Source organism: Chinchilla lanigera, unplaced genomic scaffold (assembly GCF_000276665.1).
Source record: "Chinchilla lanigera isolate Chin_1 unplaced genomic scaffold, ChiLan1.0 scaffold00006, whole genome shotgun sequence".
Taxonomy (NCBI): domain Eukaryota; kingdom Metazoa; phylum Chordata; class Mammalia; order Rodentia; family Chinchillidae; genus Chinchilla; species Chinchilla lanigera.
Window position 1 is genome coordinate 38,739,062 of NW_004955407.1, and position 12,005 is coordinate 38,751,066.

The following is a 12,005-nucleotide window of genomic DNA, read 5'->3' on the forward strand; positions in this document are numbered from 1 at the left end:
GGTCCGCCCGGCCGCGACGCGGCGACCCTGGGTCCGGGGGTCAGCGCGCGCCGCAGGACGCAGGGGTCCCGAGGACCGGAGTGGAACCGACAGGTGGGGGAGCCGGTCCCAGCACGCGGGGCTCGGCTGGCGGGGCGGGAGGGAGCCGATCCGGGCTCCGGGGTCTGCGAGCGCGGGTCGGTGCCGGCTGGCGGGGTTCCCAATGAGGGACCCCACTGAGCGCCCCTCGCCGCCCGCCCCAGGTGCGATCCGGAGCCATGGTGATCATGTCGAACTTGAACGCGGCCGCCGGCCAGGGCCAGCAGAAAACCCTCCGCGTGGGCTTCTACGACGTGGAGCGTACCCTAGGCAAAGGCAATTTCGCGGTGGTGAAGCTGGCCCGGCATCGAGTCACCAAAACGCAGGTGCCTGGGGCGACCGGGACCCGGAGGGAGGGCACGGGGGCAGGAGCCTGACCCCGAGGCTGGACTCAGGCAGATTAGGGCTTGCTGTCATCCTGTGAACGCAGACTGGTTTGGGCTTAGTAAAGAAAAAATGCTTTGCGTTACGTTTGTGCGTAATTTGTGCAAATATTAGAGAAAGGCAACGAGAATAATGAACGAAAAAATCCCCCAAAGCCAAACAACCGAAGCGCTCTGGTTCCTGGACGAAGAGCTAAAGCCCTGTAGAATGAGCTTACAAGTACTTAAAACATTCCTTTATCTTTGATTCCTTTAAATAATATTTGTGGTTACTTTGGTTAATTTTTCCCCCAACTTTTTGTGACCTTTTGGAGACGTAAAGTGAGAATTTTAACTTGGAAAAAATGAAATGTGTAAGTGAGATTCTTTTTTTTAAACAAAATATACCTTTTGTTTTAAACATCTCTAGGTTGCAATAAAAATAATTGATAAAACACGATTAGATCCAAGCAACTTGGATAAAATCTACCGTGAGGTCCAGCTGATGAAGCTGCTGAACCATCCGCATATAATCAGACTGTACCAGGTGAGGCTGGCCCTACTGTGTGCGTGTGTGTGTGCGCGTATGTGTACATGGCATGCCTGCAGGTAGTCCTGTGGCACAGTGCTGTGCCCCACCCCCAGGTCTGCCCTTGCTGAAGGGTAGTCCTCCTGTGCATTTGTGGCATCAGCATGCAGGTTGTAGGAGGTAAATAGACTGATTTTTGTAAGCTGTACGGACGTGTTTACAATCATTGTCTTGCTTTGGGATCATAATTGAGATTGGCTTCATTAAAGTTGTGTGGTATTGTAATTTGTTCCAGTTTCAAATTCATAGCCGGCTGTTGTTGGGGCGCCTTTCTGTGGAGCACACCCACGTGGGTAGCGGCGCCTCGGGTCGGGCACTTGGTGCAGAAGGCCAAACTTGAGCAAAACTAGACGCTTCTCGCCTTTACATACAGTTGTCAAACTTCAAAACGGCCGCTGCTACCAGTTTTCATTAACTTCTGAGGCAGCAGAGAGCACTTGCCTTCCCTTTTTAACTCTCTCGTGCAGAGGGGAGGGATAGGAATGCTTTGACCACAGGGAGGGTTAGGAACATGCCTCGCCCTGTCCATCTGTTGATTGATTCCATGACTTCGGGCTCTCAAGTCACAGTTAACATACTAATTGCATCTCTGGGGAGTAAGTCATTAGCCCAGCGGGGAATCTTTTTCTCTTATGTCCCATCCGTCAGTGAGCCCTTGGGTCTGTTGAGGAGTGAATTCTTTGTCAGTGCTTCCCTTTCCATGTGCTTGTGTTGGATGTCCATTCCCTCGGTGACTCTCACAGAGTCACGTGGATCTGAGCTGATTCTGGAAGACGCGTGTGTGCTGTTGGGAAGGGGACGAATGCAGCGCAGTGGGAGAGGGAATTGTAATTTAAAATTATCCGCTGGCAGGCTCTTCTGCTCAGTTCAAATGAAGCAGACGTGTCGCTGGAGCGCCTGCTCCCCCTGCCACGACAGTCCACCCCGCACATCTACACACAGCTCAGGCCTGTGTGCTCAGGGTTTGTGGCTGGGTCTTTTTCAAGTTGTGCTTGGAGATAAGAGGAGAGAAGACGCTTCCTCGGCGGCCACTGCGTCTGTGCCTGGGCCGTGTCCTCCCCGACCCTGGCTGGGGAGCAGGCCCACTGCTTTGTGTCTGGCTGCAAAGGGCAGCCCGTTAGCACTTTCCTTTTCTCCCTGCTTTTCCGCTTTGCTTTGCGCGGGCGGAGCGGGCTCTGGGAGGGAGACGCATTGCCGCTGTGGGTGATGCCAGAGGTCCCTCGGGGAGGCGGGTGTGCTCGCTGCTGCCGGAGGTGACTCTCGGCTGTCGCCGGATTGGGTGGGATGTGACGGCTGTGAGTCCTCTGCTTTCGACACTGTTGGTGTCTCATGCTGGTTCAGCTGGCGCCGGCCCCAGAACCTTGCAAAGACGCTTCATCCTTCCGTTGAAGTTTTCAAAAGTTAAAATACACAGGTTCTTCCTTTTTCTCCTTCTGTTCCTCTCCGCTGAGAAAAGGAATGAGCGGTCTTCAGGGGCAGTTTAAAAATCTGGCTACGTTGTGAGAATTCTAGTAACATCTTCTCACTAGATTTATGACTCTAAGCAGTTGTCTTTAAGATGTCTTTTTAGCTGGCAGTGTGGCGCAGTGGTAGAGCGTGTGCTTAGCGGGTACAAGGCCCTGGGTTCAGTCCCCAGCACCAACAAAACAAAATGTCTTTTTAAAGGAATAACCACACTTTGAACCCCCAAAAATCTTTTTTACAAGATTTCTGTCATCTTATTCCATCATATAAATTCCGTAAATGTATTCTCTCTCCCTCTCAAATATTTTACAATACACAGAGGAGTTTGTTTTCCTTCTGTTCAGTACCAAAGATTGGGATTTTCCCTTGTTTGTTATATTTTACCTTTTTTTTTTAAGAGAACATAAAATTCTCGATCGATGAATAAACTTTCCAGGAGGATATTGACCTCGACTGTTACTACTGACCCCTGCCGAGTGATTTGCTGTTCAGACCCGTGCGTGGTAGCTTACCTGGTGAAGCTGTTTTCTCACAGCCTGTACCCTGCCAGCAAGTGGGAATGGGGTGTTTGTTAGCATTCTGTTTGTTGTGGCCAGTGGCTCAAATCCCCCGTAGTCTGTGCTGGCGTCCTGTGCAAGGTGCGAGGGACTCAAGCGTCCCTAGCCTGCAGAGCCCCTGAGAGCCGCACTAACAGCCCTAGTTAATAGACGTGCGGGAGGACTCGGAAGCAGGTCGACTTCATTTAGGGCAGAGGTGTGTCAGGATGGGCAGCTCCGGGAGCAGCGCACCTCTTATTTTTGAAAAGCTCCCTCTCTGGGTAGGAATCCCCGTATTGTTTATGTGTCATGGGAGCTTTCTTCCTTTTCCTTTTCACTGGTGGACATGCACTTCCTGGAGAAGTTACAGGTTTACCAGGGTTCACGTGGATGATTTACACCCTTGGAATGTATGTTCCTTTCCCATGTGATTAAATGTTAGTTTTTTTTTGTTTTTTTTTTAGGTTATGGAAACAAAGGATATGCTTTACATTGTGACTGAATTTGCAAAAAATGGAGAAATGTTCGGTAAGCCGTGCTCACTTTTAGTGTCTATTGGAAGCAACAGTGCTGACCTGTTGGGACCTGCTCACCCGCCCTGAGTCCGCACATCCCTCCCGCCCTGCAGCCCAGGTGGTGCCGGGCTTTGCATCCAGGAGTAGAGCTTGGTTTTGTCGCTCCTCAGATTACCTGACCGCCAACGGGCACTTAAGTGAGAACGAAGCGAGGAAGAAGTTCTGGCAGATCCTGTCGGCCGTGGAGTACTGCCACAACCACCACATCGTGCACCGGGACCTCAAGACGGAGAACCTGCTGCTGGACGGCAACATGGACGTCAAGCTGGCAGGCAAGGAGGGGCGTAGTGGGGCCGTGGCGTCGGGACTGGCAGCAGGCCCTCGAGCTTTCCGTGCACCCAGAGCTACAGCTCCGGCCACTTCCAGGCTAACTCTGTCCGTCCGTTTCTTTACACCACAGATTTTGGATTTGGGAACTTCTACAAGCCTGGAGAGCCTCTGGCTACGTGGTGCGGGAGCCCCCCGTATGCAGCCCCCGAAGTCTTTGAGGGGAAGGAGTACGAAGGCCCCCAGCTGGACATCTGGGTAGGAGCTGGGTGCTGCCCCTCTGCCCGCACCCACAGCCCCGAGCCTGCTGGGCGCTGACCCCGCTGTTCGGTTATTGACAGAGCCTCGGTGTTGTGCTCTACGTCCTCGTCTGCGGTTCTCTTCCTTTCGACGGACCCAATCTGCCCACGCTGAGGCAGCGGGTGCTGGAGGGCCGGTTCCGAATCCCCTTCTTCATGTCTCAAGGTGGGTGGCGCTGAGCCTGCCGTAGGCACTGCTGGGTGAGCCCACTGGAGGCTGGGAGGGGACAAGGGACAGGGCTCTGCGGTGCCTGCGTGGCGACCTGGGACTCGGCCCAGGTGACTGGGCTCCAAGAGAAACTTGACCCCCAGGTGCCTTCTCAGTGCCCTACTTAGAGGATGGCAGGTGCCCTCGCTCTGCTGGTGCCTCCTGAGAGCCACTTCTCTGTCATAAGGATGCCCGACCCGTGGCCTGTCCTTGTGCGTGTCACACCAGGGTAGGGTGTGTCTCACACCTTCAGAAGGACCGGCCAGCAGATGTCTTCCCTGGGGCCAGTCCCCGCTCGGTGGCTATGCACAGTGGTACAGGCGGTGGCCGCGGCCTGGGCCTTCTGCAGGGCGTCACGCACACGCGCATGCAGGTGGCCTGTGCGCAGGAGCCCGCCGTGCCGGGGCTCAGTGGGTGCCGTGTCCTCCCCAGACTGCGAGATGCTCATCCGCCGCATGCTGGTGGTGGACCCTGCCAAGCGCATCACCGTCGCCCAGATCTGGCAGCACCGCTGGATGCAGGCCGACCCCACGCTCCTGCAGCAGGCTGACGCCTCCCTCTCCATACTCAGCTACACCTCCAACCTGGGCAACTACAACGAGCAGGCGCTGGGTATCATGCAGGCCCTCGGCATCGACCGGCAGAGGACCGTGGAGGTGAGCGTGGCCGTGCAGGCTAATTTAAGAGCCAGGCTATTGTTCCTCCCGGGCCTGACCCGGGAATGCCTTTACCAGGGAGCCCCGGTGGCTACAGACGTGGCCATGGGCACCTCGTAACCGCCCCCTGTTTTCTCCACAGTCGCTGCAGAATAGCAGCTATAACCACTTCGCCGCCATATACTACCTCCTGCTCGAGCGCCTCAAGGAGCACCGGGGCACCCAACCGCTGGCCCGCCCCGTGCCCAGCCGGCAGCCCTGGCCCAGGAGCCCGGACCTCGGTGGTCTGGAGGTGAGTGCAGACTCCTGCAGCCACGCCTTGCTCGGTCTGTTCTGCTAGCGGGGTCGCCCTTGCTCGGGCAGGGGAGTGAGGCTCAGATGTACCTCGTCCTTGGGTGAACCCTCAGTGAGGCAGCAGACCACAGGGCAGCGGGAGAAGCGGGTGCTGGCTGCCCCGTTTGGCAGTGCTGCCCATTGCCTGCCTGTTCTAGCGCCAGCATTTCAGGGCTCCCTGGCCTCCCGTGCGTACCTGCGTGTGGCTATGGAGAGGCCGCAGGTCCTGAACCCATCGCCTGGCATTTGTCACGGCATCCTGAAGCTGGCTTGGTCATTCCGGTGCCCCCAGCAATCATCACTGGCATGGCCTCCCTGATGGTGTCACTCCTTTGGCTCCAGGTGCCTCAGGAAGGCCTCCACTGCGACCCTTTCCGGGCCTCCCTGCTGTGCCCACAGCCCCAGGCCTTGGCACAGTCTGTCCTGCAGGCTGAGATGGACTGCGACCTGCATAGCTCGCTGCAGGTGCGTGACCGTCCCCAGCGCCCCTCCTGCCCAGTGCACCTGCACTTGCGGGGCCTGGGCAGTCATCGGTTTGTGTCCTTCCCCTGCAGCCCCTGTTCTTCCTGGCGGACGCCAGCTGCAACAGCGTGTCCCCACACCGCTCCATCTCCCCCAGCAGCCTGCTGGACACAGCCATCAGCGAGGAGGCCGCGCAGGCACCCATCCTGGAGGAGGAGCCTGAGGCTCCGGAGCCCCCTCGCAGCGGCACGGGCCGCAGGCACACGCTGGCCGAGGTCTCCACACACTTCTCTCCATTCACCCCTCCCTGTAAGTGTTCCCAAGGGCCCAGTGCCTGGGCTGAGATGGACCTTCGTGCCTCCCCGAGACCACATGGCACAGCAGGACATGCACTTGCTCACTTTGGTGGAAGGGGTGGGCCCAGCCCCAGGCTCCCTCATTTGAGTCTGCGTCCATGGATCACCTGCTACCTGCACTTGCACCCACAGGCTGGCCTGCGGCGTCTCTGGGCTCTGGTGGCCCGGAGCGGTCACTAGACACACGCTGCGGGCCTCGGTCAAGCCTATGGTTGCTCATACCCACCAGCACCCCAGACGCTCCGGGGCCTATTCCCCGTACCCTTCTGTAGCTGTGCAGGCGGGGCTGCCCTCACAAGCCTCTCCCTCCACAGGCATCATTGTGTCCTCCTCCTCCACATGCGCCTCGGAAGGAACCAGCTCTGACAGCTGTCTGACTTTCTCCGCGGGCGAAGGCCCTGCTGGGCTCGGCAGCGGCCTGGCCACCCAGGGGCTGCTGGGCACCTGCTCCCCAGTCAGACTGGCCTCGCCTTTCCTGGGGGCGCAGTCAGCCACCCCTGTGCTGCAGGCTCAAGGGGGCCTGGGCGGAGCTGTCCTGCTGCCTGTCAGCTTCCAGGAGGGACGGAGGGCGTCAGACACCTCGCTGACTCAAGGTGAGGTCCCCGCCACACTTCCCCCTTCCTAGGAATGCATCTCTCCCTGGCGAGATACCTGCCTCAGGAGCGGGAGTTTACCCATTCTCTACTGGTGCTGCTGCTGGAATGGCTGGGGGTGCCACCCGGGCCCTGGGCATCCTGACTACTGGGGTGGACCAAACCACAGCCCCCGAGCACAGCTAGTGACCTCGGTTGGGCGAGAGCGCAGGGATGGCTGTTCTGAGCGGTGGCTCCTGTCCTGCAGAAGCGTTGAGGTCAGGGAGGGGCCCCCCACAAAGCATCCCCACCCTGAGCTGGCCGCCTAGCCTCCCCCTGTGCCACTCCAGGGCTCTGGGTACCATATGCCCTCTAAGTCCATGCAGAGTCCCGTGCATAGCTCATACCCCGTTCCGTAAAGAACCTGTCCCTACAGCAGCTCCTCAGGGTTGGATCCGTTGTCCCCAGCCTCAGGAGGTGGCCAGCAACCCAAGCATGTGACAGCATTAGAAGAGCTTCAGTGACAGTGCTGCCACCCTTTCAGGAAAGCGGGATGGTGGAATGGGTGCCAGGCCCACGTGTGTGGCCTGTCCTGTCCTCCGTCCCCTGACCCCTTTGACCCTGCTCTTGCTTTGCAGGGCTGAAGGCCTTCCGGCAGCAGCTGAGAAAAAACGCGCGGACCAAAGGCTTCCTAGGGCTCAACAAGATCAAGGGGCTGGCGCGCCAGGTGTGCCAGGCATCCTCCAGTCGAGTGTCCCGGGGCGGCCTGAGCTCCTTCCACGCCCCCACCCCAAGTTCGGGCCTACAGGGTGGCAGCTCTGGCAGCCGAGAGGGCAGAGGCCTGCTGGAGGAGGTGCTGCACCAGCAGAGGTAGGCCCCGAGGGTCCTCTCCGCCCAGTACCCGAGTCCTGGGGCCCGAGGCATGATCGCCACGTACACACTGGTCCTTTGGAGCCAGTGAGTGGGTGGAGGGCGGTGGCGAACCTGTCTGGTGGCCTCTGCAAATCGTCACTGAAACATGGCGGGATGGCTCAGGGGTTGCCACCCACGGACACACGGGTGGATCTGATCTAAGCCCTGTCCCTCTGTCCCTCAGGCTGCTCCAGTTACAGCACCACCCGGATGCCGCCCCCAGCTGCCCCCTGGCCCCACAGCCACCCTCTACTCCCACCCCTGCCCCCGCCCCCGCCCCTGCCCCATACATGCTGGCCCCCTGCGACAGCCTGTTCATGTCAGGGCTGCCACTGCTGCCAGCGCCCAACCTGCAGACCGGAGCGTCCCCGGTGGTGTCGGCCGCGCAGCTCCTGGACACCCACCTGCACATCAGCACCAGTCCCACCACCCTCCCCAGCAGGGCCCTGGCACCCTGCTTCGCCAGGCTGGCCCCGGGCTGCGACCCTGCTGGGCGGCTGCAGGGGGACTGCGAGATGGAGGACCTGACCTCGGGCCCTAGGGGGACGTTCGTCCTGGTGCAGTGAGGAGGACAGCCCCGCCGCGTCCAGCTGGCGCTTCCAAGCAATAATTTCGGAGTACGTGAGGATGTTTTGGGACTCAAAAGCCAAGAACTTTCCAGAAGCAAAACAAGCAATACGTTAGGTGTGTGGGCTTTTTAGTTTGTTTTTTTGTTTTACTTTTTTCCTTGCACTGAATGACCTCAACTCCGAGTAGAGACTGGAAGCTGAAGAGAAATAATGGTGGGCATGTCATGCAGGTGGGTGGCGGGGGGGAGTGGGGCGAGGGAGGGCCTCTGGCTGCGAGGGCGGGTGACAGGGCAGCGGCTTGGGCCCCTTGTCTACAGCTGTGTCAGGAGCTGACACAGGGCCTAGGGCGTCCCTGGTAACGTCTGGAACGGCCGAGTGCGTGCGTGGGTCAGTATCCTTTCGGTTTTAGTTGATGGTTCTCCACTTCGGGAAACATTTATGCTTCAATGGAAACTGTGAACTTGCTGCTTCACATGTGGGTTGGCACCATTCGGGGCTGCCCAGGAAGGGGGCACGGATCGCCGGCACAGAGGCAGGCTCGGCTCGCTTGAGGCGGGGAGCTGTGCGCGCAGCTCAGGAGTCCGTTTTCCAGCGCTGTTCGGAGGAACCGCAGGAGGGCCCAGGGGCAGCGTCCATGGCTGGGGCTCGGTCCCAGGAGCGCTTGGCCAAGAGGAAGCCAGGAGCTTTCTTCCTGCTGCTCATCTCGTTCCCGCTGCTAATTAGTGCGTTTTTATGCATTTCATTATCAGGGTCCAACCAGAACACCTGACCTGGGGGTGGTGGGCGTGGTGCTTCAGGCCATGACAGGCGGCGCGCGGGTGGGGGCGGCGGTGGCTCCTCACTGTGACCGCCACCCGGGACTTCCCGGTGACACAGGCCTGGCAGCCAGGCCCTGGCACTCGTGCTGGGCATCTGTCTTTCATTCAAAGAAGATGCTAAGGGAAGCTTAGGTCAGTGTTTGTAAAGCTGTGTCTCTTTTTTTAAGCAAATACTGTATATGTATATAAATAGGAGAGCATAGACACTACTTATTTTTTATATTTTGTACTACACTTTTGTGTTCCTTGTTTAAACCTCCCTCGGTCACCCAGGGGGAGCATCCTGGCAGCACCAGGTTTGCTGCGGAAGGGGCCCAGCCACCCCTCAGCACTGGCGAGACATAGGGCAGGGGCAGAGGCCACCACTGCGTCCCACCTTCTGTGCGCCAAGTGCCCACCCCTTCCTCGCCCAGGTGCCTTTGCTTCCCGTGGCTCTAGCAGCCTGCAGTATTACACAGGGGCCACTGAGAAAGGGGCAAAGGCGGGACTTCTCAAAAGCCAAAGATTGACCGAGTCACCTGAAGGCAGGAAGGACGCCCACGCGTGTCGGTGTTTTGGTGGGTGCCCCCCTTCTGTGCATGTGCTGAGCTCCATGCTGCTCTGTGACTGCTGCTGTGCTCTGTGGCTGCTTAGGGACGGGCGAAGGACTGTCCTCGCTGGCGGACCTGGCACCCGGCCGCAGAGAAAACACCAAAGTCCCCTGCCTGCCACCTCTGGACGTCCCTGGCTGCAGGAGGCGGCTGGCCTGACCTGCTCTCGCGGGAGACCTGGGCCAGCCCCTGTCCCCACACCCCAGTCTTCACACCGCAGATCAAAGGCCTTGTGCCACCCTGTGTTTCTCTCTGAAGCAGCAACAAGCACTTTACTTTCCTAGCGGTTTTTGTTTTTTCTTAGCACTGTAGACCTCTTTGGGAGGATGGGAAGGCCGTGTTTTTATTTCTCGTTTTTTTAGGTGTGTGCGGTGTTTTGTAGATTTCTCAACAGCGCTGTTCTGCAGACTCCTGCAATAGCCTATTTAAAGACACTACGTGATCTGGTTGAGATGTATATATATTTTTTTTTACCATACCTGAATTGTTTTGTTTCATATGTTACCATGAGAGATGTATGCCAAATGATTAGCTGATGTATGTTTTTTTAATTTAATATTTAAATAAACTATTTGGGGGAAAAGACTTGGACGCTTTCCCTGGATTCATCTGTCTGGAAGCGCCATCCTTCGAGCCACATCTTGAAGAGACCACAGCCTGTGGTCCACTGAGGTCCCAGATCTTCAAGACGGCGCAGCGACAGCTTTATGCTGGCCTCACCACACGAACCAGTCACTCCTGGCTGCCGTGGACCAGACTAGGCCAAGGGCACCGCAGCCCCTCCCCAGCCCTGGGGAGCCCTGCACCTGCCTGGTGGCCCTAATGCCCATCTGTGTGGCACTGGCTATTCCAGTGCCACCGGCCCTATTCGCCCTATTCCTTTCATGGAAAGGTTCCCTGAATCCGCAGCAAAATCTAGGATTTGGCAGAATTATACCAGAACTTTTTCCTGGGTCTTTGAAAGTTTGTACCTTCCAGCCAGCGGGCAGACACACCCTCTTAAATAGTCTTCGGTTCCTTCTGGTTAAAAAAAAGCTTTTCAACTCTTCCTACCCAGTAGGTGCCTGTCACCAAAACGGCCCTGTGTGAGCCCCAGGAAACAGCGCGCAGGTCCTTAGGAAATAGGTCGTAGGATTCCCATGTGACACCACGATTCTGCTGCGGGGCCTGTACCCCGCTCCGCCCGAAAGCGGGGTCTCAAAGAGATTAGCACTGGGCATTTGTAGCAGCACGGTTCACGGCAGTCAAAGGGTGGAGGTGACCCAGGCCCCCACTGACGGACCAGAGGGTAGACAACACAGTGTGTGTCCCCATGAAAGAAGCTGACCCTTACATAGTGAACGCACCTAGAGGACACTGTCCAGTGAAGTTAGCCAGGCGTAATGGGACAGATCCGACTTTACTCTCAGGGGACTTAGGGCAGTCAGGTTCCTGGAGACGGAGGGCTGGTATTGGGACGGGAGGGGGATGTTTTCAGGGTCGGTGTCAATCTGGGGGAAGGAAGGGTTGTGGCGATGGACAGAGGCAGTGGCTGCACAGTTACTGAAGGTGAGGACAAGCCACCATCGGGGACAAAGCTCTGCCAGGGTTGCTTCAGCAACACAGAATACGTGGCAGGGTCATGGAACTGGTGGTGCACATGGAACAGCATCCCTGGTTGTCCCAGCCCTTCAGGGTGGCCTTTGTAGGGGCAGAATTACATCTCGAGTGGAGTGTCTGCCTGTGGCTGGGCGTGGCTCAATGGCCCGAGAGCCCCTCCCTGGACAGAAAGACCAGACCTCACTCACGGCCGAGAAGGCTCAGCCAGTCCCAAGCAGAGCTGCGGTTGTCCTGCAGACACCAGCTCCGGAGAGCTGCCTGACGCAGGGTGTCCGCTCGGTGTCCAAAGCTGACATGCCCAGTACCTGTGGGAGGCTGTGTTCAGGAAGAACCTGTGTATGCCGGGAACACAGCGTTGGCAGCTAGTAAGGTCTCATGCAAAGCCTTGACTTTGTCTCTCCAGGTTTTGCATTTGAGTTTGTCTGTCATGGGTGTCATGCTGAGTCGCACTGGACGGGCATGTGTCTCAGCGGCCAACGAGCTGTGATGCATGTGATGAGGATGACGGTGTGGGGGTGCTTAGAAGTCTCAGCCCAGCCTTTGGAGCCCAGCCCCGGAGGAAGGAGCCTTGCGGGACTTGGAAGGACTCTAGAGTCTGTCCTGGGCTTGATAGAGCCCCTTTCCTTTCCCATCCCTCCAGTGAGGAGCCTGTGGGCCCAGGCCCAGGGCGGGCGAGGTCCTCTGGTATGCGGGTCCCACGCCCGCCCAAGGGTCCCTCCCCAGCCGCACTCATGTCTGTGCTGCCGACTCTTCTCCAGAT

General features: G+C 57.9%; 1 protein-coding gene across 1 annotated transcript; it reads left to right on the top strand.

Moving 5' to 3' along the window:
- Positions 1–10,232, top strand: Sik1 (salt-inducible kinase 1; the record flags this gene model as incomplete). The annotated part of the gene is given in 14 exon segments (XM_005375790.2): positions 1–93; positions 243–404; positions 871–987; positions 3,494–3,557; positions 3,715–3,876; positions 4,005–4,129; positions 4,213–4,336; positions 4,811–5,034; positions 5,177–5,326; positions 5,710–5,832; positions 5,922–6,138; positions 6,500–6,778; positions 7,396–7,627; positions 7,854–10,232. Coding segments are annotated over 13 exon segments (2,346 nt in total). The 3' UTR covers positions 8,236–10,232.
- Positions 10,233–12,005: the final 1,773 nt, after the last annotated feature.